The sequence below is a fragment of the Oryctolagus cuniculus genome, chromosome 18, assembly GCF_051225735.1.
Source record: "Oryctolagus cuniculus isolate XC-2025 breed Fujian yellow rabbit chromosome 18, ASM5122573v1, whole genome shotgun sequence".
Classification (NCBI taxonomy): domain Eukaryota; kingdom Metazoa; phylum Chordata; class Mammalia; order Lagomorpha; family Leporidae; genus Oryctolagus; species Oryctolagus cuniculus.
In genome coordinates, this window is record NC_142884.1 from 3,648,093 (window position 1) to 3,673,797 (window position 25,705).

Below are 25,705 nucleotides of genomic sequence, written 5' to 3' on the forward strand. Positions count from 1 at the left end.
AGAAATAAATCACTTTCTACACATATCCTGGGGCCGGTGCTGTGGCCCAGCGGCTTAACACCCTGGCCTGAAGCGCCGGCATCCCAAATGGGCACCAGTTCAAGTCCCAGCTGCTCCTCTTCCAACCCAGCTCTCTGCTGTGGCCTAAGCAGTGAAGATGGCCCAAGTCCTTGGGCCCCTGCACCTGCGTGGGAGACCTGGAAGAAGCTCCTGGCCCCCGGCTTCGGATCCGCCCAGCTCCGGCCATTGTGGCCATCTGGGGAGTGAAGCAGCACATGGAAGACCTCTCTCTGTCTCTACCGCTCTCTCTAACTCTGTCAAATAAATAAAATAAACACATATCCTACAGCTCTGCTTCCTCTGGGGAGACATCACCTGCTCCAAGCTGCAAACAACAGGTACCCAAGTCCACTTTTTTAAAGATTTAATTATTTACTTGAAGGTCAGAGTTACAGAGAGAGAAGAGGCAGAGAGACAGAGAGGTCTTCCATCCATTGGTTCACTCCCCAGATGGCCACAATGGCCGGAGCTGCGCCGATCTGAAGCCAGGAGCCAGGAGCTTCCTCCAGGTCTCCCACGCTGGTGCAGGGGCCCAAGCACTTGGGCCATCCTCCACTGCTTTCCCAGGCCACAGCAGAGAGCTGGATGGGAACAGGAGCAGCCGGGATTCGAACCGGCGTCCATATGGGATGCTGGCGCTGCAGGCCAGGGCGTTAACCCTCTGCGACACAGCCCCGGCCCCGAGTCCACTTTCTAGGAAAACCTCCAGGGGCCAGCTTTGTGGCGCAGCCGGTTAGGCTGCCGCCTGCGGCGCCCGCATCCCATCCGGGCCCTGCACCCGCGTGGGAGACTGGAGGCTCCTGATTCCTGGCTTCGGCTCGGTCCGGCCCGGCCGTCAGGGCCATCTGGGGAGCGAACCACCGATGGATGGAAGACCTCCCTCCCTCTAACTCTTTCAAATAAGGTTTATTTATTCGAAAGGCATGGTGACCGAGAGACAGGTCTTCCGTCCGCTGGTTCACTCCCCTAATGGCCGCGACACAAGGTCAAAAGAGCCCTTGCAGACCGCGGTCTTCGAGGACGCGGGGACAGGGCCTGGGGAACGCCCGGGCACGGGTCAGCCGCAGCAGGAACCGGCTGTCGCCCGAGACCCGGGCAGCAGCGACGCGCCAGGGCTTGCGGGCACCGAAGACCCCGGAGGCAGCGCGAACAAGATGTCCGTGGGCCTGCGGTGGGGACTCCGGGACGCCGCCGGCCGGGCGCGCAGCGGCGCCTGCGCACTGGCGCGTCCGCGGTCACGCCGGAGGCCGTTGGCACCAACGGGCGCAGGCGCACCTGCGGCGGTGTTCCGGGGTGGGCGGGGCTCGGGCGGGGCGGGGGAGGGCGCCGGGGCCCGGGCGCACGCGCACTCGGGGCCCAGGCGCCATGTCCCCGGCGCACCTGCGCAGCGCGACGAGCGCGGGAGGGCGGGGCCTGTGCGTCTCCTGCGCTACGGGGATTGTGGGATAGTGGCGGAGGGAGGAGGGCGTCGGAGGCCCCGAGCGGGCTGCGGGAGCCGGGGAGACCCGCGGGTGTGCGGAAGCGGGTACTGAGAGAAGCGGGGCTCGGCTTCAACACTGCGGGCCCCTCGGACGGCGGCCGAAGCCGTTACCGCCTCCAGCAGCGCGCTGGGTTGGGCGGACGAAACCGGGGCGACTTCCTCCGTCTTCCCCTGCCGAGGCGCCTGCGCGGCCCGCGCGGCCCAGCTGACCCCCGCCGCCTCGCCCGTGGGCCGCGGAGGCCCCCGCGTCCTCCTCGCGAGCCGTCCGGACCCTCCTCGGCGCTGACCGCGAACTCCGCGGGACTCGACGCTTGAGGCCGCCCGCCCCGAGGGCGCGTGCGCGGGCCCCGCCGCCCCAGCCCCGGCGCCTGCGCGCGACCCCGCCGCCGCCCCCGCCCCCACACCCCGGGCCCCGGAGCAGGGGCCGGAGCCTCGGGCGGCGGGGCGGCGGGGGCGCCCCGATGAGCCCCGAGTGCGAGGAGCCGCCGCCCCCCCGCGCAGGTGAGCGCCCCGGCTCCGAGTCTGCGTCCCCGGGTCCCCTCAGCCCCTGTCGCCGCTGGCTGTCCCAGGCCGCCGCCTGTCCCGCGCGCTGTCTGCTCCCCCTCGGGCCCCAGGTCGCCGGCTCTCCCCTCAGTTCTCCCAAGCGTTTTACTCTCTCTGGCTCCCAAGTCTCTCAGCCTCTCCTCGCGGTCCCCCAAGTCTCTTAGCCGCAGTCCCCCAAGTCGCCGGCTCTCCCCTCGGCCCCCCAGGTCTCAGCCTCTCCCTCGGTCCCCCCAAGCCTCTGGGTCCTGCTCACTTTCCCGCCATCCCCTTGGTCTCTCCTCTCGGTCCCCCCAGGTCTCAGCCTCTCCCCTCGGCCCCCCAGGTCTCAGCCTCTCCCCTCGGTCCCCCCAAGTCGCCGGCCCTCCTCTCGGCCCCCCAGGTCTCAGCCTCTCCCCTCGGTCCCCCCAAGCCTCTGGGTCCTGTTCACTTTCCCGCCATCCCCTTGGTCTCTCCCCTCGGTCCCCCCAAGTCGCCGGCCCTCCTCTCGGCCCCCCAGGTCTCAGCCTCTCCCCTCGATCCCCCCTGGTCTCAGCCTCTCCCCTCGGTCCCCCCTGGTCTCTGGCCCTCCCCTCGGCCCCCCCTGGTCTCTGGCCCTCCCCTCGGCCCCCCCAAGCCTCTGGGTCTTGTTCTCTTTCCCGCCGTCCCCTTGGTCTCTCCCCTCAGTCCCCCCAGGTCTCAGCCTTTCCCCTCGGTCCCCCCAAGTTCAGCCTCTCCCCTCGGCCCCCCAGGCCTCTGGGTCCTGTTCTCTTTCCCGCCATCCCCTGGGTCTCTCCCCTCGGCCCCCCCAAGCCTCTGGGTCCTGTCCTTCCCGCCATCCTCTGGGTCTCTCCCCTCAGTCCCCCCAAGTTCAGCCTCTGCCCTCAGCCCCCCAAGCCTCTGGATCTTGTTCTCTTTCCTGCCGTCCCCTGGGTCTCTCCCCTCAGTCCCCCCAGGTCTCAGCCTCTCCCCTCAGTCCCCCCAGGTCTCAGCCTCTCCCCTCGGTCCCCCCAGGTCTCAGCCTTTCCCCTCGGTCCCCCCAAGTTCAGCCTCTCCCCTCAGCCCCCCAAGCCTCTGGGTCCTGTTCTCTTTCCCGCCATCACCTGGGTCTCTCCCCTCTGTCCCCCCAAGTCGCCGGCCCTCGCCTCGGTCCCCCCAAGCCTCTGGGTCCTGCTCTCTTTCCCGCCATCCCCTGGGTCTCTCCCCTCGGTCCCCCCAGGTCTCAGCCTCTCCCCTCGGTCCCTCCAAGCCTCTGGGTCCTGTCCTCCTTCCCGCCATCCTCTGGGTCTCTCCCCTCAGTCCCCCCAAGTTCAGCCTCTGCCATCGGCCCCCCCCCAGGCCTCGGGTCCTGCTCGCTCTCCTGCCGCCCCCTGGGTCTCCCCCGTCTGCCCACACTTCCCCCAGGTCCGTCTGCTCAGTCATCCACGCCGGCTCCCTGCAGCCCTGCCCGGGCCCTGCCGCCGGGGCTGCCACCTCCCCGTTCACGCCTGGTCCTTTGCCCTCCGCCCCCGCCCGACCCCACCGCTGAGGCTTAGCCCCCGCCTGGAGCCTGCCTCTGCCCGGCTGTCTCGCTTCTCACGAGGAGGGACTTGGCTCCGGGCCTGTGAGCTGTGGCGTGGGCAGGCAGCCTGTCCCGGGCTCCCAAGAGGAAGGTGTCCCCAGGCCCTGCCCTGGGGAGACAGGTGTAGCGGGACTGTCACAATTGCTGTGTTGTGATGGGTGACGCAGCGCGCAGGACTGGTGAGACTGGCCGGATGGGAGGCTGAGCGGGGGCTGACACATGGAGGGCGGCAGGAGGCTCAGCCTTCCCCCCGGGAGGAGCGGCGCGTGCAGATACGTGAAGGTGACGGCCGCCGTGTGGCGGTGCTGCCCGGGCCCTTGCCAGCCCACCGGCGCGCGCACCTGCCCGGAAGGAGGAAGGTTCTGGAAGGGAAGCCGCGTTGTCTGTCCCGTCGGTGCTGGGCTCAGAGCCGTGAGATGCTGACCACGACGGGGAGAGGTGGACGTGGCGAGGAGTAGCCGGGGGCAGGTAGCTGGGTGCTGAGCGGACAGCGCGGTGGACATGTGCGCTGCCTGCCGGCAGTGACAGCCCCGCGCAGCCGCCGTGCGCGCTGGCTCGCCCCGCGTGGGTCCTTTTGTGGAAGTAAGCGGGGCCACGCGGCTCTGCTTCTGGGACTGGCGCCGTGAGGAGGCAGCGAGGGCTTCCTGTCAAGAGCGGGACCTCTGGCAGACGCCGCGCCGGATTCCCTTCCTCTGCTGGGAGTGGGAGTAAGAGGCGTGCTGTCCGCACAGGGTGGGTCGTGGGTGCCTTGAGCGGCGCAGACCCGAGGCGCCCGAAGGCTACAGAAGCCGCTGTGCCCCTGGCTGAAGATGCGTTCGGTTATCTGGAGCTGGTGCCGCCCATGCCCAGTGCGCGGAGGCCGGGGACGCTGCTCGTGGCCCGACAGGCAGAGCCCCGGATGGCAGTGGGGCGGAGGGCGGAGCCCAGCTCTGCAGCCGGGTGTCAGGCGCTGGCTTTCCTGACTGTCGGGACCTGTCAGCTGCGTGTACTGTGTGCATTGCCGTGACTTGGACATTCGTCCATCTTTTCGGCTGCGTCTGGTGGATCCCCCGTTTGTTTGCATTACCGTCTCCCACCCCTCACTTGTTCAGGCTCTGTGGCCAGGTGAGCTCAGCGGATGACCCCTGGACTTCACGTTCCCGTGGTTTCGGCGCTGTGGACCTGGCCTGCTCGGTCCTGGGGATTTGGTGCCTCCTCGGGGGGCAGAGTTGAGGCTCAGTGCCGTCGTAGGGTGACCACAGGGCGCTGTAGAAGCAGCGTGCAGTGGACGCCTTGTGCAGCGAGGGAGGCTTCCTGGAGGAAGTGGTATCTGTGCAGATGTCTCTAGGACCCAGCAGGAGCTAGCCAGGCTCAAGAGCTGTGAGGGAAAGTGGATGGAGCCGAGAGCAGTCACGTGTGGCCTGTCGAGGCCAGAGACGAGGTACAGGGAGAGACCCGCCCCGGATCACCCAGCTCCGGCCTGGTGGGACCTGCTGCCCTGGCCGTGCCCGACCATGGTTTTCCCTGCCTTTGAGAATTACGTGAAGGGCAGAGTGACAGGCACCCTTGGTCTGCTGGCTCACTGCCTGGATGCCTATGACAGTGGGGGCTGGAACTCTGGCCGGGTCTCCCACGTGGGCGGCAGGGCCCCCACCTGCTGCCTCCCGGGCGCGTCAGCAGGAAGCCGCGTTGGAGGCAGAGCAGCTGGGACTGGCCCCCAGCTCCCCGGCATGGCTGCGGGGGTCCCGCGGGGCGCCCTCAGCGGCTGCACCACGTGCCAGCTGCCTCGGTTTGCCCTTTGCATGCCTGTTCCAGGGGTTCTCCTCCAGAGGTGCTGCCCTTCGGTGACCCCGTTGGGGAGGTGTTTCCCATGGGGCCAGGTCCTTGGTCTGTGCCACACAGATTTCTGCTCGATGAGGTCAGGCCAGGCCCAGCCTTTCTGACCTCTGACCCCCGTGGGACGCTCTGTTCCCTGCCTCTCCAGGGCTGTTTCAAAACTATTTGCTGGTCTTATCTTTCCCTTTTTTTTTTTTTTTTAAGATTTATTTATTTTGAAAGAGTTGCAAGGAGAGGGAGAGACAGATCTTCCATCCGCTGGTTCACTCCCCAGATGTCCCCAGTTGCCCGTGCTGGGCCAGGCTGGGGCCAGTGGCCTCACCCGTCTCCAGCATGGGTGCAGGGACCCAACACTTGAGCCGTCTGCTGCTTTCCCAGGGCATTAGCAGGCAGCCAGGACTTGAACCAGCACCCGTGTGGTCGGGCGTTGTAGGCGGCAGCACTGCTGCTGGGCCCCCCGCCCCCGCAGTCTGAGAGACCGATCCTAATGTCGGCATTGAAGCCTTCTTCCCAGTCCTTGGCCAAATGTCCCGAAACTCCCATTTCTGGATCGTGGCGCTTCCTGGGGTGGGGCCGGAGCTGCTGCCCGCCCTGGGTTCTGGGGTCTGAGCAAGGTGTCCTCTGTGAGGTTCCCTGACGCCTCCCTTGCTGGGCGGCGTCGCGCTCGGCCTGCTTAGAAGCGGTGGGGTCACTGTTAGATGTACCCTGTCCTGGCAAGTGAGGTCCCCAGCCATCTTGGCAGAGTCAGCCAGGAGCTGACCGGGTCGGGCACGTCAGAGGGACGTGGTCCCGCCTTTCTCTGAACTGCCAGGCCCGTTAGGGCGCTGGGAGCCGGCCAGTCTGATGGTTAGGGTAGGTGCTGTCCCCAAGGGTGCTGGCCGGCCTGGGGTCGTCCTGATGCTGGAACCTTCACTGACCCTCCAGGCCGTGCGTGTCCCGGTGCTGGGGGCTCGGGGCAGGTGAGGGAGGGTTGGCAGGCGAGGGCTGGGCCTGTGGTTCCGAGGCAGGCGGCGTGAGGCTTGGACGGGTGGTGGCAGCAACCGTGGGGCTGCGGTTTGTCGCTGTCTAAGCTGGGGAAGGGGCGGGCAGGCTCCTGAGGGGCCCGGGAGAGAACCGGGGTCGGAGGCCCGGACCAGCCGGCGGAGCAGAGCTGGCAGACGGAGCGCGGAGGCAGTGTTCGTTTTTCATGGCTTCCTTTTGTCGAGTTCAGTTTCCTCTTCCTTTTGCAGCTGGAGTCCTGGTTTTCAAACGGCACTAAAACCAGCAGTAGTCACTTCCGTTTTCTTGAAGTTGCTGAAGGTTGCGGGGTGGGGGGGGTGGGGGGGTGGCAGGGAGGAAAGCAGATGAGGAGTGTCCTGCTCTCGCCCTTGGGGGCGGGGCCCGGCCCCCTGCTGTGTCAGGACCACCTGTGTTCCCGCCTCAGGGTCACCCAGGTAGAGAAGGAGCAAGACCCACCTCTAAGTTCCGTGGGATTGCAGACGGGAGCCGAGTCAGGGCTCGAGGCCGGGCGGTTGGGAGTGGATTGAGGGTTTTTCCCGGTTCATCTGTATTTGCGCCTGCTCTGTTGCGAGCCCGAGAGCTGGTGTCTGCTGTGTGTACAGGCTGTGGATAACCACCAGCAGCTGCAGCCTGTCCTCCCAGCCTGCCCGCGATAGAGAGTTTAGGTGCTGCCCAGGTCCTTGGGCCATGGCTCGGGGAAGTAGCCCCACGATTGACTGTAGAGCTTATGTGTTATCACACCAGAAGGAAACCCTGTGTCCATCACCAGGCACTCGAGCTCACGGACATTTCTGATCCGCTTCCTGTCTCTGGAGTGGCCTGTGCTGGACGTTTTACGTGAGTGACCAACAGCAAGCATGGCTCTCAGCGTTCTGGCCTGCCTGCCGCGGTGTAGGCCTCTTCCACGCGGGCAGAGGCTGCTGCTCACCACGCCGCGCACTGCACCGGCCCTGGCCGGAAGGTGGCAGCCACGACGCGCTTGGCGGTTGCCCCTCAGATTATTCTGGCCCCAGTACACCCAGAGCAGGAAATCCCCCCCACCCTGCCGGGTCCGGCCGTGGGTGCCCCCGGGAGGCGGGGAGTGGCTCTGGCCGGAGTGCCCCAGGAGGCGGGGAGGGGCTGTGGCCCGAGTGCGCCTGGAGGTTCCCCTCAGGGACGGGCTGTGGGAGCAGCCCCACACTGTCTGGGTGATGGGGGGCGGCGGGGTGCGCACCTGGTGAAGGCGGGCTGGTTCTGTGCTGGCTGCTTGGAGTGAGAGAAGCGCGTGAGAGCTGCTGTGCGTGCTGGGAGCAGACGGATTGCACGTCCTGGGGGACCCCGGGGCTGCTGTGGCTTGACTGGTCGGGAGCCCCAGGGTGGTAGGCGAGCAGCTCCTGGGGTGCTGCCGCCAAGGTTCTGGACACGTGAAGTGAGCACGTGTGCTCTGTCGGGGCCAGGCCAGGGCTTGGGGGGATGTGGGGGAGCAGAGAGGCCGGCGGGGACAGGCCCGAGGGCGGCTGAGCCTGGTGCCGGTGGGGAGGGGGAGGCTGATCCTGCTCGGGTTCTGGAGAACGGCTTGCAGTGCCCGTTTTTCTTTCTTTTTTCTCTCTATAGAGAGTTTTCTTTTTTTTTTTTTTAAAGATTTATCTATTTTATTTGAAAGTCAGAGTTACACAGAGAAGAGGCAGAGAGAGAGGGAGGAGGGAGGGAGGTCTTCCATCTGCTGGTTCGCTCCCCAGATGGCCTCAGTGGCTGGAGCTGCGCCAGTCCGGAGCCAGGAGCCAGGAGCTTCTTCCAGGTCTCCCACGTGGGTGCAGGGGCCCAAGCACTTGGGCCATCTTCCACTGCTTTCCCAGGCCACAGCAGAGAGCGGGATCAGAAGTGGAGCAGCCGGGACTTGAACTGGTGCCCCTATGGGAGGCCAGCACTGCAGGCAGTGGCTTTACCTGCTACGCCACAGCGCCGGCCCCAGAAGTTTTTTAAAATGTTTATTTTCACCTGCTTGCAAGGCAGAGTGAGAGAGGAAGATGCCTTCCATCCATCAATTCTCTGTCCAAATGCCTGCCACAGCCAGGGCTGAGCCAGGCGGAAGCCAGGAGACAGGAGCTCCACCCACCTGGTGGCAGGGGCCCAGGCACTGTAGCCCTCACCCGTGCCTCCCAGGATGCCGTAACGGAAAGCTGAGTCGGAGTGCAGGCGAGGACATGAGCGGACCCGCCTTTCCTTGGAAGGTGCCTGCGAGTGCCGGTGCCGCTGTCACGCCATGGAGGCCTTAGCAGCAGTCCCCACGGCCGACCTCGTCATCGAGGGGGACGCCCCATCCGCACAGACCCGGGGCCTTCCGGACTCCCAGCACTGTCGGGCATTTCCTTGGGACCCTGGGCTGTGACAGGACCGCCCCAGGACCGGGAGCGGAGAGGAGGGAGGGGCCTGGGCCTCCCTGTCCCCAGGGAGGCAGGCTGAGCTGGGCGTTGGCGCCTGCTGGAAGGGACGGGCTCAGGAGGCCCTCAACCTGCCGAGGCCATGACGGAGCTGACCCCCCCAGCACGCACGTTCTCTTCTCCGGCGCCAGGGTCAGCTGGACCTGGAGGATGCGTGGTGGACGAGGTGTGGGGATGGACGAGGGGGAGAAGCAGCGACCGTGGCCGTGACTTGGGGCGGTCGTGACGGGGCCTTTGCAGAGTGGGGTCTGCCATCTGCGCGGGGCCTCGTGGGGTTCCTCGCGGGGGCTCAGGACAGTGCCGCCTGGCGCCCGCTTGGTGCCCCGTTGTTGCTGCTGCTGCCTGTTAGTGCCTGTGGAGCCAGGTGTCCCCGGGTGGGAGGACTAAGCCGTGTGTTGAGCTCGCTTTGTTCTCGCCTCACCGCGGCTGTTGATCCTGCCCTGCTTTATCCTCTACTGGGAACTCCCCCTGCTTCTCCTCTTCCTCGTCCCCGGCCTGGGCACCGGGCGGTGAGAGGATGATCCGGGTGTTTGTGTGCTGTGTGGTGCGGTGTCCAGGCAACCGCCACAGCCTGCAGGCTGCGCACACTTCCTCTCCGCCCCTGCCACCACCCTGCACCGCACATGGGCCCCAGGGGGTTTGCTGGGCCAGACGGCAGCCACGTGCTGGATGCCATGGGCCTTTGGATTTGATCAGCAAGTAGAGCCTGGAGTGACTGCAGTCGGAGGATCAGGCCCGTCCCTGGAGCCCCTGCCCAGATGGGGGACGGGGCCCGGGAAACTGCACAGTGTTTGGTTCTCCTCTAGCCCTGTGTGGTCCACACCGAGGGCTTCACCAGGCCTGGGCCGAGAGGTGGGCCAGACAGCGGGTCTTGGATATAAAGGGACCCTTTGGGCGGTGGGGGGGGGGGTGTCCTGGCAGCAGGGCCTGGTGCTCAGTGGGAGTGTCATGGGGTGGGGTGCTGAGCTAGCAGGGGGCTCCCCCAGCGTGTGGCGTGCTCAGGGTGCCCCCTGTCTGCAGGGCGCCATGTTTTGGAAGTTTGACCTGCACACGAGCTCGCACCTGGACACGCTGCTGGAGCGGGAGGACCTGAGTCTGCCCGAGCTGCTGGACGAGGAGGACGTGCTGCAGGAGTGCAAGGTCGTCAACCGCAAGCTGCTGGACTTCCTGCTGCAGCCGCCCCACCTGCAGGCCATGGTGGCCTGGGTCACCCAGGAGCCGCCGGCCAGCGGCGAGGAGCGACTGCGCTACAAGTGAGCCCCTGGCCGCGCCTGGGTCTGTCCCTGCAAGGACTGACGGGAAAGGCAGAGCGGCAGAGCGGTCCTCCGCTGGCTCACTCCTCCGGTGTCCGCAGCGAAGCCAGGAGCCCGGCCCTCCGTCGGTCTCCCGTGTTGGTGGCAGACGCCCAAGGACGTGGGTGATTTTCCAGTGCTTTCCACTGCATTCGCAGGGAGCTGGATCAGAAGTGGAGCAGCCAGGCCTTGAGCTAGTGCTCTGATACGGGACGCTGTGTCACGGGCCAACTTTTGTTTAAAGATTTATTTACTGGGGCTGGTGTTGCAGCGTACTGGGTAAAGCCGCCCCCTGCCGTGCCGGTTTGAGTCCTGGCTGCTCTACTTCTAATATAGCTCTCTGCTAATGCACCTGGGAAAGCAGTGGAAGATGGCCCAAGTGCTTGGGCCCCTGTACTTACACGAGAGATCCTGAAGAAGCTCTAGGCTCCTGGCTTTGGCCTGGCCCAGCTCCAGCTGTGGGGGCCATTTGGGGAGTGAACCAGCAGATGGAAGATCTACCTCTCTGTCTCCTCTCTGTATGTAACTCTCACTTTCAAATAAATCTTTAAAGAAAAGTTTTTTAAATATTTGGAAGGCAGGGTTATACACCGAGGAGAAAGAGGGGCCTTGCTAGCGAGCCGGGACTCGAACCGATGCCCTTGTGGGATGCTGGCGCAGGAGGCTGCTCGGCCCTCTGCCACAGCTGACCCAGGCCGGCTGTTCTCAGCAAGCCTCTCTGGTGAGTCCGCTAGTCTCTGTGGGAGCAGATCACTGCTTCCCTGCCACGGGAGTCGGCGTTCAGGTCCCGCCAGGGCGGCAGCTCCGCGTCGGCCTCTGTCCGCTGTGGACCGCCGGCAGGCTGCCCCTCTGGGGACTCTGAATGTGCCTCGGCTCTGAGCCGCTCGGACAGCGCTGGCCTGGGTTGCAGGCAGCTCTGCGTGGAACAGGCGTGTCTTCTGCTCGCCTGCCCCGCTGTGGGGATGAGGCGGGCCTCCTTCCCACCTGGCACTCGCCTCCCAGGTACCCCAGCGTGGCCTGTGAGATCCTGACCTCGGACGTGCCCCAGATCAACGACGCCCTGGGCGCCGACGAGTCCCTCCTGAACCGGCTCTACGGCTTCCTGCAGAGCGGCAGCAGTCTCAACCCGCTGCTGGCCAGCTTCTTCAGCAAGGTCATGGGCATCCTCATCAACCGCAAGACCGACCAGGTGCCTGCCCCCCTCGCACCCCGGCGGGCGGTGCGGGCTGGCCCGGCCCTGTGACAGGCCCCGTGTCCCCCTCGGCACCCCAGCGGGCGGTGCGGGCTGGTCTGGAGCCGTGACAGGCCCCGTGTCCCCCTCGGCACCCCGGCGGGCGGTGCGGGCTGGTCTGGAGCCGTGACAGGCCCCGTGTCCCCCTCGGCACCCTGGTGGGTGGTGCGGGCTGGTCTGGAGCCGTGACAGGCCCCGTGTCCCCCTCGGCACCCTGGTGGGTGGTGCGGGCTGGTCTGGAGCCGTGACAGGCCCCGTGTCCCCCTCGGCACCCTGGTGGGTGGTGCGGGCTGGTCTGGAGCCGTGACAGGCCCCGTGTCCCCCTCGGCACCCTGGTGGGTGGTGCGGGCTGGTCTGGAGCCATGACAGGCCCCGTGTCCGTAGCTGGCACCCCGACGGGCGGTGTGGGCTGGCCCGGTGCCGTGGCATGGCCCGTGTCCTCCTCGGCACCCCGATGGGCGGTGCGGGCTGGCCCGGCCCCGTGACAGGCCCCGTGTTCCCCTCGCACCCTGATGGGCGATGCGGGCTGGCCTGGCCCCGTGACAGGCCCCGTGTCCCCCTCGGCACCCCGGTGGGCGGTGCGGGCTGGCCCGGCCCCGTGACAGGCCCCGTGTCCCCCTCGGCACCCCGGTGGGCGGTGCGGGCTGGCCCGGCCCCGTGACAGGCCCCGTGTCCCCCTCGGCACCCCGGTGGGCGGTGCGGGCTGGCCCGGCCCCGTGACAGGCCCCGTGTCCCCCTCACACCCCGGCGGGCAGTGCGGGCTGGCCTGGTGCCGTGACACAGCCCCATGTCCGCAGCTGGTGTCTTTCCTGCGCAAGAAAGACGACTTCGTGGACCTGCTGCTGCGGCACATCGGCACCTCCGCCATCATGGACCTCCTGCTGCGCCTGCTCACCTGCGTGGAGCGGCCCCAGCTGCGGCAGGACGTCGTCAACGTGAGGGGCTGGCCGCAGGGCGGGGTGGGGTGGGGCGGGGCGCGGCGCACAGGAGGAGCCTCACGCAGCCTCTCGTCCCCAGTGGCTCAACGAGGAGAAGATTGTCCAGCGGCTCATCGATCAGATCCACCCATCGAAGGATGACAATGTGAGCGTGGGCCTTGCTGCTCTCCGCTGAACTGGTTGTGCACACGCACGCTTGCCCTTGGGGGATGCATGGGTGGGAAAGGGGCACCAAGGGCAACCCCTGACCCTGGCGTCTCCCCCGGGGATCTGGAGGGCCTTCCCAGGCTCCTCCTTCCTGCCACTTAGCTTTGTCCTTGTACTTGTCCTCCGGACTCCATTCCGCAGTCCCCCGAGGCCCCACTTCCTACCCCACACTCGCGTTTCCCCCGCCTTGGGTCCCAGCCGCCTCCACCCCTGTGCCAAGAGCGTCAGCCTCCGGGGTCCCTGGAAGCATTGTGTCTCGGGCTGGCAGAGCAGGACGCGGCTCAGAGGCCGGCCCAGCCCTGGCCCGTGCCCAGGGGGGTCGCAGAGCAGGGACGTGGCTCAGAGGCTGGCCCAGCCCTGGCCCGTGCCCAGGGGGGTCGCAGAGCAGGGACGTGGCTCAGAGGCTGGCCCAGCCCTGGCCCGTGCCCAGGGGAGGGGGGTCGCAGCTCTTGAGGCCGGTGAGGCTGAGGCCCGGGCGTCTGCTGTGAGCCATGGGGCAGGCACCAGGAGGCTCGGTCCTGACTGCTGCTGTTGGGCAGATTCTGAGCTCTGCCTGTGCTTCCGTGCCTCCCCTTAGTCCTGTGACATCTTCTGTGACTACTTGGAGAAGTAAATAAGGCACCGTGGGCTCCTCCACTTGGTTGTAGTCAGTGGCTTTAGTGGATTGCTGTCGGCACAGCAGGTGCAGAACGTGTGATTGCTCCAGAGAGAAACTGCCCACCAGCAGGCCCTCCCGTCTCCCTCCCTCAGCTCTGTGTGTGGCCATCGCTCATAAGTGGGTCCCCGCTCACCACCTTGTGAGCAGGGCTGCTGGGCGGCCCGTGTGCCTCCTGTGCTGGGAGCTTCGATGCCCGGGGCTCCCTCTGCGACACGTGCCCCTGCCCCTGCCCCGTCCTTCCTGGTGCCTGGGGGACCAGAGAGTGGCTGCTGGGGGGTCCCGGCGCCAGGCTGTGGGGGGCCAGCAGCTGACTGGACCCCGCCCTCTCGCCCTGCCCAGCAACATTCCAACGCGTCCCAGTCCCTGTGCGACATCATCCGCCTGAGCCGGGAGCAGATGATCCAAGGCCAGGATGGCCCGGAGCCCGACCAGCTGTTGGCCACCCTGGAGAAGTGGGTTTGCCAAACAGTGCCGAGGGCTGGGAGGGGAGCTCAGGCCCCTGGCCTCCTCCCTGACCCCACCCTCCCTGACCCCCCAGGCAGGAGACGATGGAGCAGCTACTGAGCAACATGCTGGAGGGGGAGCAGAGCCCCTCTGTCGTCGTCAGCGGGGTCCAGGTGCTGCTGACCCTGCTCGAGCCCAGGAGGCCTAGGTGAGGGGCTGGGGCGCCCCGGGTCTCCCCAGGGCCTTGGACGGGAGGTTGCAGCGTGCACTGTGCAAAGCCTGGCACACAGCGCCTCACACGCGGCGAGTACCTGTGCTCCCGGTCGCGGTGGTCAGGATCATACCGGGGGCACGTGTGCACCTTGGGGCCCAAGCCTCGCCTGCTCGCAAGAGTAGAGGGGCTGGGGTCGAGCCTGTGTGGTGCAGGGCCTGGCCCTCCACGTGGGCGAAGCTCTGTCGCAGCCCTGCACCCCGCTTGCTCACGCAGGTCCCCCTGCTACGTGCACCGTGGGCTCCCTGTTCCCTTCCTGCTGGCCCGCCTTCCTCACTGCCACTCCTGAGCAGGGCTCAGAGGAGAGCAGCCCTGACCACACCCCGCCCCGTGCACACGTGTGGGCCTTCACTCCCTCTGCCCTGTCCCTGCCGCAGGTCTGAGTCGGTGACCATGAACAACTTCTTCAGCAGCGTGGACGGGCAGCTGGAGCTGCTGGCCCAGGGCGCCCTGGAGAGTGCGGCGTCCAGCACGGGGGCCTTGCACGCTCTGCGCCCACGGCTTGCCCACTTCCACCAGCTCCTGCTGGAGCCACCCAAGGTCCGGGGCACGGGGATTCATGGTCCCAGCGGGAGGTGTGAGGGGTTAGGGAGGGCTGCTGTGGGAACTGAGCCCGCCCTGGACCTGCAGCTGGAGCCACTGCGGATGACATGGGGCAGCCTGGCCCCGCCCCTGGGCAACACACGGCTGCACGTGGTCAAGCTCCTGGCCAGCGCCCTGAGTGCCAATGACATGGCCCTGACGCAGGAGCTCCTGGCACTGGATGTGCCCAACACCCTGCTGGTGTGTGACGGGCAGGGGCGGGCTGCGGGAGGGGGGAGCCAGGGCTGGGGCCTCTGACGCTGGCGGGTCGTCCCCAGGACCTCTTCTTCCACTATGTCTTCAACAACTTCCTGCACACCCAAGTGGAAATGTGTGTGAGCGCCATGCTGAGCTCAGGGCCCCCTCCCGACAGCAGCCCCGAGACACCGGTCTCCAACCCTGTAGTGAAACACGTGAGCTGCACCCCACCCCGTTCCTACCCTCCACTGTGGGGGGTGGGAGGGGGAGACCCCTGGGCACTGCCCCCTCCCCAGGCCTGCTCCCTCCCCTGTCGGGGTATGGGGGGGTCTTCCCCCCTGGGCACTGCCCCCTCCCCAGGCCTGCTCCCTGCACTGTGGGGGGTGGGGAAGTCTTCCCCCCTGGGCACTGCCCCCTCCCCAGGCCTGCTCCCTGCACTGTAGGGGTATGGGGGGGTCTTCCACCCTGGGAAGTGCCCGCCTCCCCAGGCCTGCTCCCTCCCCTGTGGAGCCTGGTCCCCCTTGGGTGCCCTCCCCCAGGCCCTCCCCTCGCCCCTCCCTTCTGCTGGGATTTGTTGGGCAGCCTCTGCTGGCGCCGGAACGGGGGTAGGGAGCAAGTGGAGCGTGCAGGTGGACAGGTGGAGGGGAGACGGGGAGGGCACCCAAGGCCTCACAGGCAGGGAAGGGCAGGGTGCTGGAGAGTTGAGGGCTGGCCTGGAGCAGGGGGAGCGCCCGGGATCCGAGGGTGGGGCTCAGTCCGTTCCCCAGCACACAGGGGCCTGCAGAATGGGCTCCCCCCTGTGCTCAGCCCCCCACGCGTGTGTGCTCCCTCGCAGCTGCTGCAGCGCTGCCGCCTGGTGGAGCGGATCCTGACGTCCTGGGAGGAGAACGACCGTGTGCAGTGGGTGTCCGGGGCCTTGTGTGGGGCAGCGGGGGCCCGGGCCGGGGCCGTGCATCCTCTGAGCATCCAGCACGGCCTCTCCTCCGTTCCAGGTCTGCAGGCGGTCCCCGGAAAGGCTACATGGGCCACCTGACGCGAGTGGCCAACGCCCTGGTGCAGAACACGGAGAAGGGGCCCAACGCTGAGCAGCTGGGGCGGCTGCTGAAGGGTGAGGGTCCTGGCTGGGGTCTGCCGGAGGGTGGGGGTCAGGGCTGGAGGCGGAGAAGGCAGTTTGTCCTCAGCACGTGCCCACGTGTGCAGAGCTCCCGGCTGAGCAGCAGGAGCGGTGGGAGGCATTCGTGTCGGGACCCCTGGCAGAGACCAACAAGAAGAACACAGTGGATCTGGTGAGCCGGCGCCCGGGTCGCGTAGCCACCTGCCACCTGTCTGTGGGCCCTGGCAGGCCCTGAGCCCCTCCCGCCCCTCCCCAGGTGAACACCCACCACCTGCACTCCTCCAGTGATGACGAGGACGACCGGCTCAAGGAGTTCAACTTCCCTGAGGAGGCCGTGCTGCAGCAGGTGGGCCTGGGGCTGCGGGGGCGGGGGCGGGGGAGGCCGCCCGCCCTGCCTAGGTCCAGGCCAGCCCGGCTCCCGCCCACCTCTCACCTCACCCCCGCCTCCCGCAGGCCTTCATGGACTTCCAGATGCAGCGCATGACCTCAGCCTTCATTGACCATTTTGGCTTCAATGACGAGGAATTCGGGGAGCAGGAGGAAAGCGTGAAGTAGGTGTCCCCTGTGTGGGGCTGGGGTTTCTCTGTCGCGTGTGTGTGTGTGTGTGTGTGTGTGTGCTGCCTGTACCTGTGTGGGGCTGGGGTTTCACCCTGTCGTGTGTGTGTGTGTGTAGGTGTGTCTGCCTTCCGCCTGTACCTGTGTGGGGCTGGGGTTTCACCCTGTCGTGTGTGTGTGTGTGTAGGTGTGTCTGCCTTCCGCCTGTACCTGTGTGGGGCTGGGGTTTCACCCTGTCGTGTGTGTGTGTGTAGGTGTGTCTGCCTTCCGCCTGTACCTGTGTGGGGCTGGGGTTTCACCCTGTCGTGTGTGCCTGTGCGTCCTTCCCCACACAGCCTGTGGTGGCTGCCAGTTCTGGGTGTGCCCTGGCTGTGACCTTGTGTGCGCGCCTCGTCTTGGAGATCTGGCTTTGCACCTGCCTTCCCTGGGGTGCAGGCCTGCAGAGGGAGGCACACAGGTGTCCACTGGAGCTCAGCCTTGGGGGCTCTGTGCCAGGAGCTGGGCAGGGTGGCGGCAGCCAGGCTGGGTTCCCCTCCTCCCTTCCAGTGACTGATTCTGCTTTGTGTTTGCTGGGCTGCTGCCCTTTTGTGTGTGTGTTTTTTTTTTTTTTTAATATTATTTATTTGAGAGATAGAGACAGTGCGAGGGAGAGAGAGAAAAAGGTCTTCCGTCTGTTGGTTCACTTCCAAAATGGCTGCAACGGCTGGACCTACGCTGATCTGAAGCCAGGAGCCAGGAACTTTTTCCTGGTCTCCCGCATGGGTGCAGGGGCCCAAGCACTTGGGCCATCCTCTACTGCTTTCACAGCAGAGAGCTGGATCGGAAGAGGAGCAGCCAGGACTTGAACTGACGCCCATATGGGATGCCGGCACTGCAGGCGGAGGATTAACCTGTGCCATGTCGCCAGCCCCCCCTTTATTTTTTTTTTTTAAGATTTGTTTTAGTTATTTGATTTAATTTATTCATATATTTTTATTTATTTATTTATTTATTTTTTGACAGGCAGAGTGGACACAGAGAGAGAGAGAGAAAGGTCTTCCTTTGCCGTTGGTTCACCCTCTAATGGCCGCCACAGCCGGTGCACCGCGCTGAACCAATGGCAGGAGCCAGGTACTTATCCTGGTCTCCCATGGGGTGCAGGGCCCAAGCACTTGGGCCATCCTCCACTGCACACCCTGGCCACAGCAGAGAGCTGGCCTGGAAGAGGGGCAACCGGGACAGAATCCGGCGCCCCGACCGGGACTAGAACCCGGTGTGCCAGCGCCGCAAGACGGAGGATTAGCCTAGTGAGCTGTGGCGCCGGCCCTGTTTTAGTTATTTGAAAGAATTAGAGAGAGAGGTAGAGACAGAGAGAGGTCTTCTATCTGCTAGTTCACTCCCCAAATGGCGGCGATGGCCACTGAGCAGATCTGAAACCAGGAGCTTTTTTTTTTTTTTTTTTGGACAGGCAGAGTGGACAGAGAGAGAGAGAGACAGAGAGAAAGGTCTTCCTTTGCCGTTGGTTCACCCTCCAATGGCCGCCATGGCCGGTGTGCTGCGGCCAGCGCACCACGCTGATCCAATGGCAGGAGCCAGGTACTTCTCCTGGTCTCCCATGGGGTGCAGGGCCCAAGGATTTGGGCCATCCTCCACTGCACTCCTGGGCCACAGCAGAGAGCTGGCCTGGAAGAGGGGCAACCGGGACAGAATCCGGCGCCCCGACTGGGACTAGAACCCAGTGTGCCGGCGCCGGAAGGCGGAGGATTAGCCTAGTGAGCCGCGGCGCCAGCGCCAGGAGCTTCTTTCGGGTCTCCCACGTGGGTGCAGGGGCCCAAGGACTTTTACTGCTTTCCCAGGCCATAGCAGAGATCTGGATGGGAAGTGGAGCAGCTGGGACTCGAACCAGCACCCAGATGGGATGCCGGCACTGCAGGTTGGGGCTTTAACCTGCTGTGTCACAGCGCCGGCCCCAGTTTTAACATTGAACTCCCTCTCAGTGTTAGGAATATGAGTTTTTTCCTGTTTCCCAGATTTCCTGCCATAAGCAGTCTGACCAAAAAAATTTAACATCCATTAACTTTTTGTGAACTAAGTACTAAGCTGTCATGTGGTAGAGACAGGCAGTGAAGAAGGAATGGCCACTGGGGTCTGGGTGGGTTGTGGCCGGGGGCTCCGAGTTCAGCTCGGGCCCGGGTCACAACTTTGCTGGACCTGGTGCACGGGTCAGTGCCCTGTGGGGTCGTGCTGTTCGCTTTGCAGAAGTGCAGCCCCTGTCCAGTCTGCACCGGCATTGCAAATCCCCGCTAAAGACAAAAGGCGGAGCCAGGAGAGCGAGACACAGCCTGGCGTCAGCGAGTTTGGAAGGGTTTTACTTGCCTTTTTTTTTTTTTTTTTTTTTTTTTTTGACAGGCAGAGTGGACAGTGAGAGAGAGAGACAGAGAGAAAGGTCTTCCTTTTGCCGTTGGTTCACCCTCCAATGGCCGCCACACCGCACTGATCCGATGGCAGGAGCCAGGAGCCAGGTGCTTTTCCTGGTCTCCCATGGGGTGCAGGGCCCAAGCACCTGGGCCATCCTCCACTGCACTCCCTGGCCACAGCAGAGAGCTGGCCTGGAAGAGGGGCAACTGGAACAGAATCCAGCGCCCCGACCGGGACTAGAACCCGGTGTGCCGGCGCCACTAGGCGGAGGATTAGCCTAGTGAGCCGCGGCGCCGGCCGCCTTTTTCTTTGATTTCTGTTCCAGTTGCCCTTGGGCAAGACTTAATTACCAATGTAAATGGACAGATAGATGGAGAACAGGTACACGTTTGGTTGTTTCCAGTGACTTACATTGCCTAAAGTGACCACAAACACTGAACTGGCACAGCCTGCACCCTGTTCCCTGGGGAAATTTCTGGAAGTATGTAGAATGGTGCAGACCGTTCATGGAAGTGGATACTGCGACTCTGGCTTGGCGTGTTAGCACCCTGCCCGAGGATGCCCACAGCCTGGTGCCAGCATGGGATGCCAGCTCAGCAGGGCTAGCCCGAGCCGGGGCTTCTTGTGTGGCCATCCCTGTTGTCCCCATGCTCTGGACACCTGTAGCTAAGTGTGTATCAGGCAGCTCTGCAGACGGCCGGTGCTGCAGGTATGACGTGTGGGATTCCAAATGCATTGCAGGGAATAGTGGGATTCCCAGCTAGTGGGGTTGGCTGTGTGTTGGCTGCTGCACTTTGGTCACAGTGCGTCTCCACCTGTTCTCCTAGCGCACCTTTCGACAAGACTGCCAACATCACCTTCTCTCTCAACGCTGACGATGAGAACGTGAGTGCCGCCTGTCCCTGGCCGGGCGGGGAGGGGTGCAGGGGCTGCAGGTGATGTAGCCCTTCCTTCACCCTGTACCTGTAGCCCAACACCAACCTGCTTGAGATCTGCTACAAAGACCGCATCCAGCAGTTCGATGACGAGGAGGAGGAGGAGGAGGAGGAGGGCCAGGGCTCGGGGGAGTCGGATGGAGAGTACGGTGCCTGGCGGGGCAGCCAGCTGGCACGGGGGCCCCGTGGGGGCCAGCCCCCTGGTGTTCGGTGAGTACCCTCCAGACAAGCCTGGACCAAGATGGAGTGGACGAGAAAGAGAAGATGCATTGGTGTGTGTGTGAGAAGTGCTTTTGATTTTGAGTGACAGAAACCAGTTCCAATGAGAAAGGGGCCGGAGGAGCGGAGTGGTCCCTGGGAAAGCAGGCGGGCCCTGCAGCTGCAGCCCGTCCGGCCGCGCCCTGCCTCTGGCTCCCCAGGGCAGCTCTCACGTTTTCCCATGAGCAGCACCTCTTTCCCTGCTTCCCTCTGCAGTCAGGGTGTCGGTTGTCTGTGCAGACTGACTGGCCCTGGAGTCATTGTGAGTAGGGGGTTCATGCCACGTCTGCTTGCTGGCGGGAACCAGCTCACAGCCTGCGGTTCCGCCTCTGCCTTGTGACTTCTGGGTGGGGAATTAGGGAATTTTAGCTTTCTTACTGAAGTGCAGCGTGTACAGGCAAGTGCGCGAGTTCTGAGTGTCCAGCCGGATGGACGCCTCTGTTACCACCGTGATCCTGCAGTGGGACCATCCCAGCACCCGCTGTACCCCAGCTGGCCCCGTCCTCCACCCTGGGGTAGTGCTGTCCTGACTTCTGGGTCTGGCTCTTTCTCCGCACTCCGTGCAGGAGGCCCAGCCTTCTAACTGGCGTGCTGGCGTCTTGCTCACTCGCAGCCGCAGCCGGAGGCGCTGTGCCGGCACGTGGCCGGGCAGGTTCTGTGGTTTCACGCTGAGAGTGGAGCTGCAGTGAATGCCCTCACACATGTGTGCACAGATGTGTGTCATTCCAGATCCGACACAGTGTCTTACTCCTATGTTTTCTGTCAGAAATTTTTTAAAAGATTTGTTTATTTTACTTGAAAGAGTTAGAGAGAGGCAGAGGCACAGAGAGAGAGGGCTTCCATCTGCTGGTTCACTACCCAGATGGCTGCAATGGCTGGAGCTGGGCTGAAACAAAGCCAGTAGCTTCCTCCAGGTCTCCCATGTGGGTGCAGGGTCCAAGGGCTTGGGCTAGCTTCTTTTTCTTTTTTTAAATGTGCTTGGTCTTATTTTATTTTTAAATCTTAGCTTCTTTTTTGTTAAGATTTTGTTCATTTATTTGAAAGGTAGTTACAGTCAGAGAGACAGAGAAGTCTTCTATCCACTGGTTAAACTCCCCAGATGGCCACAACAGCTGGAGCTGGGCCAGTCTGAACCCAGGAGCCAGGAGCTTCTTCTGGGTCCCCTACACAGGTTCAGGGGCCAAAGCACTTGGGCCATCTTCTACTGCTTTCCCAGGCCACAGCAGAGCTGGATTGGAAGTGGAGCCGCTGGGACTTGAACCGGCACCCATATGGGATGCCGGCACTGCAGTTGTCAGCTTTATCCACTACGCCACAGCGCCGGCCCCTGGTTTTTTTTTGTTTTTGTTTTTGTTTGTTTTTAAGATTTATTTACTTGAAAGGCAGGGTTACAGTTACAGGGCGAGAGAAAGAGAGCAAGGTCTTCCATCTGCTGGTTCACTCCCCAAATGCCACAATGGCCTAGGCTGGGCCAGGCTGGAGCCAGGAGCTTCTTTTGGGTTCCCAATGTGAGTACAGGGGCCCAAGTACTCAGGCCATCGTCTACAGCTTTCCCAGGTACATTAGCAGGGAGCCGGATCAGAAGTGTAGCAGCCAGAACTCTTAGCTGGTGTCTGCATGGGATGCTGGCGCTGCAGGCGGCAGCTTTACTCGCTACGCCACAGCGTTGGCCCCTCCTTCTTTTTAAGATTTATTTGTTTTGAAAGAGTTAGATAGAGGGAGAGACAGACAGCGAGAGCTCTTCCATGTGCTGGTTTACTCCGCAGTGCTGAGGCAGACCGAAGCCAGAAGCCATGAGATTATTCTCTGGGTTATCTTCCACTGTTTCTCCCAGGCCATTAGCAAGCAGAGAGCAGACAGGAAGTGGAGCAGCCAGGGCTGGAAGCGGCGCCCACATGGGATGCCGGCACTGCAGGTGGTGGCTTCCCCTGTGAAACCATAGCACCGGCCCCCAGCATGTCACTTTCATCAAAGAAGCCACCTGGGGTTCTGGTGGGGATTGCATGGCATCTGTAGGTCAATTTGGAGAGTGTTTTTTTTTTTTTAAGATTTATTTATTTATTCGAAAGACAGAGTTACAGAGGTAGTAGCAGAGAAAGAGAGCTCTTCCCTCTGCTGGTTCACTTCCACACTGGCCGGAGCTGGGCCCATCTGAAGCCAGGAGCCAGGAGCTTCCTCCGTGTCTCCCACGCGGTGCAGGGCCCAAGCACTTGGGCCATCCTCCACTGCCTTCCCAGGCCACAGCAGAGAGCTGGATCGGAAGTGGAGCAGCCGGGTCTCGAACTGACACTCATATGAAATGCCAGGGGCACTGCAGGTGGCGGCTTTACCCGCCACGCCCCAGGGACGGCCCCTGGATGCCTTTTTTTTTTTTTTAAGATTTATTATTTTTTTTATTTGAACAAGTTAGGTAGAGACAGAGAGGGAGAGAGGTCTTCCATCTGCCAGCTCACACCTCAAATGGCTGTAATGGCTGGAGCTGAGCTGATTTAAGCCAGCAGCCAAGAGCTTCCGGGTCTCCCACGCGGGTGCAGGGCCCAAGGACTTGGGCCACCTTCCGCTGCTTTCCCAGGCCATAGCAGAGAGCTGGATCGGAAGTGGAGCAGCCGGGACTTGAACCGGTGCCCAAATGGGATGCCGGTGCTGCAGGCTGGGGCTTTAACCTGCTATGCTGGCTGGAACCTCCAGTGCAGTGCAGGACAGAAGTGCGACAGCAGACTTCGAGTCTTCCTGGTCTTGCTCCTGTGGTCGGACTGAACTGGTCTCGTGTGGAGCTGAGGGTGCAGACGCACAGCTGTGTGACTGCGGTCAGCCTTGCGGGTGCACTGCTGCAGCGGGGCTTGCTCAGCCCTTCCCGAGGAGTCCAGGGTCCTTCGGGGTCTGAGTTGTGCGGCAGCAACGTCCAGCCAGTGGTTAGGAGCCGCTGCGTGTGCCAGGCGCTGTGCTCGGCTGAAGACACGGCACTGTCTCTGCCTTCCAGGAGTTTGTAGCTAGAGGAGGAGGGCAGCGTCAGCCCTCTGATGGGGTGGTGGTGCAGGGAGGGAGATGACCCCGGGCTGGCAGCCTGCCCGTGCGTGCTCACTGCCCTGGCTGTGTCGGTGTGGCCTGTGCCGAGGGCACTCTAGGGGCCACCGCAGCCCCTCCCAGCATTCCCACCCCGACCCTCCTCCCCTCCTGGCATTCCCACCCCGCACCCCCTCCCCTCCTGGCATTCCCACCCCGACCCTCCTCTCCCCTCCCAGCATTCCCACCCCGCACCCTCCTCCCCTCCCGGCGTTCCCACCCCGACCCTCCTCTCCCCTTCCAGCGTTCCCACCCCGCACCCTCCTCCCTTCCTGTGTTCCCACCCTGACCCTCCTCTCCTGTCCCTTTTGTCCCTGGCTGCTCCACCCCCTGCAGTCTGCCCGGTGGCCGTGGGTTGCAGAGGGAGGAGGGGGGAAGCAGTCCACGCAGCTGGCTAACAGGGCGGTTTCTGGGACAGGAGTGGAGGCAGCACAGACAGTGAGGACGAGGAGGAGGAGGAGGAGGAGGAGGAAGAGGAGGGCGACAGCCGGGCTGCCCGAGGAGGGGCTGGACGCCCCTCCTACCCCAGCCCCAGCCCCCGGCCTCCTGGTGAGTTGTGGGCAGCTTATGGGCAGACACGTGAGGGGGTGTCTGCCTGCTGCTGAACTCACTGTCTTCCTGCCCCCACCAGGCCCCAGCTGGACAGCCACCTTTGACCCAGTGCCTACGGACGCCCCAACCCCTCCCCAAGTCTCCGGGGAGGAGGAGCTGTGCTCTGGGCCCCCAGCCCCGCAGGGGCCCCGTGACGAGCCCCATGGCCTCCCCACACCGAGCCTGGCCACCCCTCCTGCCTGCAATGCCCTGCAGCTCAGGTGGGCACCGGCTGGGGGCAGGCGGGGTGGGGGGTGCTGTGTCCTCTCTTAGGCTTAGCACTGACTGCCATGTGCCCTTGGGTGCTCTTGCCTCCCAGGTCTCAGGCCCCCGGACCCCCCTCAGCACCTCAGGAAGCCGCAGATGGCAGCAAAGCTGTGGAGCCCTCGGGTGAGCCCCTCCCATGCCCCCACCCTGCAGGCGGCCCAGCCCCCAGGTCAGCTGACCGTGTCTCTCCCTCCAGCCCCCTGCCAGGCCTTGGTCAGTGTGGGGGGGCTCCAGGCCACCCTCCACGAGATGTGCTCCACGCCCAGCTCCTTGGACAGGTGAGCAGGGGGCAAGCAGTGGCTGCTGGCCCTCGGGTGGGACTTGGGGAGCCCTCCCGTCCTCGGCGCTGTCCCACTGTGCCCCGGCTCACCCAGCCTCACCTGCATCCCGGGGGCCGTTCTTGGTTTCGCTGACTACACGGGGGCAGCAGGTGCAGACCAGTCGCGACCCGGGGTCGGCCGGCAGAGTGTGGGCCGTGCGGCCAGTGGCTCCGAGTCTGGTTCCCCTGGGGTGGCCAGCCAGCGTGGTCTTGCCCCAGGGCTGTGCAGTGTGCACCCTCCCAGGTCTGGGGGGGGGCACAGAGCGCACACTCTGCCCTTGCACCAGCGGGAGGGCCCCCTGGGAGGGGGTGCTGGCTGCTGAGCAGTGGGGTGGTGCCAACAGCCACACTGCCTCTCGCCCACAGTGCAACCAGAGACCCCTCTACCTCTGTCCCAGCCTCCGGGGCCCACCAGCCCCCCCAGACCACAGAGGGGGAAAAGAGCCCAGAGCCCGCGGGGCTTCCCCAAAGCCAGAGGTGAGGCGTGGCGCCGTGTGGCGCCTGCTTGTGGGGCGTGGGGCTGGGCGGGTGGGCAGGAAGTGACCTCTGGTGCCCTCCTCCCGGCAGTGCCCAGGCCCCGGAGCCGCCTCAGATGCCCAGCAGCTCAGCTGCAGGAGGGCCCATGGCCGTGGGCTCCCAGTGAGTGACCGCGCGCGGCCTGGGGCGGGCGGGGCTGGGGCGGGGCCAGCTGCCGGACCCTCACACGCCTTCGCCTCTGTTCCCAGGTAGCTGCCTGGTCTTGATGGTGGCCAAAACCCTCCGTCCTCCCCGCCGTGGACCCCTGGGCAGGGGCGGATCAGGTCTACAGATCGGCCTCCTGCCTCCACCCCCGCCCCACGCGTCCTCTCTGGTCTCCCAGGAGGCTGGTGCCAGGGAGTTAGGCCCCTCCTTACCCACCCCGTTTGCACTGAGAAGAGAAATTACAGAGCTTGCCTCCTGGAATAAAGATATAGAGAGAGGAGAGAGACGTCTATTATATATTATATATATGTATCGAGGGAGGAGGGCAGAGAGGAAGCAGGACGCGCGGGCCACCCGGGGGGGTCGGCCTGGGGGTCCCGAGGCTGCCGCCCACGCGCCCGTCCTGTGCTCTGGTGCAGACGCCCACACCCACACCCAGCCTTTGAGCTCAGGTCTACCTTGGGGGCGGCTGGCGAGGGCGGGGCGTTGGGGCCCGAGGAGGGGGCAGTGCCTTCACCCAGACCCTGCACTTCCACCCAGGGACCCGGCCTTGGGGAGCAGGGGCCTCCCCGGCAGCATCCCCAGAGGCCCTGACTCTGGACTGGGCCGCCCTGCGCCCTGAGGGTCTGGGGTCGCAGCCCCGCTGCCAAGTGGCCTTGTCCCACTCCCTGCCCCGGGCTGGCGTGAGTGTGCGTGTGCGTGTGTCCGTGCTGAGCTTCTGTTTCATATTGCAAATATAAATAAAGGAAGACGGTTTACGACTCCTGCTCGTCAGACCTCACGTTCTGGGGTGTGTGGGGGGCTGAGCCGCTCCGTGGGCCTGTGACCCCTGAGGGACTGTGTCCTGGGG

General features: G+C 64.5%; 1 protein-coding gene across 4 annotated transcripts; it reads left to right on the forward strand.

Moving 5' to 3' along the window:
* The first annotated feature begins 1,475 nt into the window (after nucleotides 1-1,475).
* On the forward strand, nucleotides 1,476-25,616 carry PPP6R1 (protein phosphatase 6 regulatory subunit 1). 4 transcript variants are annotated; one of them, XM_089319649.1, is made up of 25 exons: nucleotides 1,946-2,041; nucleotides 7,204-7,271; nucleotides 9,875-10,107; nucleotides 11,149-11,335; nucleotides 12,175-12,312; nucleotides 12,395-12,460; nucleotides 13,520-13,632; nucleotides 13,719-13,832; nucleotides 14,273-14,435; nucleotides 14,526-14,678; nucleotides 14,756-14,890; nucleotides 15,511-15,575; nucleotides 15,668-15,783; nucleotides 15,876-15,961; nucleotides 16,046-16,135; nucleotides 16,243-16,340; nucleotides 19,569-19,626; nucleotides 19,711-19,886; nucleotides 23,416-23,546; nucleotides 23,629-23,809; nucleotides 23,908-23,978; nucleotides 24,052-24,133; nucleotides 24,541-24,651; nucleotides 24,742-24,813; nucleotides 24,900-25,616. In XM_089319649.1, exons 3-25 carry the CDS (start codon nucleotides 9,881-9,883, stop codon nucleotides 24,901-24,903), a joined length of 2,637 nt encoding a protein of 878 aa, XP_089175775.1. In that variant the 5' UTR covers nucleotides 1,946-2,041; nucleotides 7,204-7,271; nucleotides 9,875-9,880; the 3' UTR covers nucleotides 24,904-25,616. The 4 variants fall into 4 exon arrangements, with proteins under 4 accessions (XP_051683893.2, XP_089175775.1, XP_051683891.2 ...); XM_051827933.3 differs by lacking the exon at nucleotides 7,204-7,271 and having other exon boundaries at nucleotides 1,476-2,041; XM_051827931.3 differs by lacking the exons at nucleotides 1,946-2,041; nucleotides 7,204-7,271; nucleotides 24,742-24,813 and having other exon boundaries at nucleotides 24,900-25,137.
* Nucleotides 25,617-25,705: the final 89 nt, after the last annotated feature.

Coding starts and splice junctions, on each gene's coding strand:
- PPP6R1 (XM_051827933.3), top strand. CDS start 9,881: ATGTTTTGGAAGTTTGACCTGCACACGAGCTCGCACCTGGACACGCTG. Junction 13,833..14,272: donor CTCGAGCCCAGGAGGCCTAG/GTGAGGGGCTGG, acceptor TCCCTGCCGCAG/GTCTGAGTCGGTGACCATGA. Junction 16,341..19,568: donor GAGCAGGAGGAAAGCGTGAA/GTAGGTGTCCCC, acceptor CTGTTCTCCTAG/CGCACCTTTCGACAAGACTG.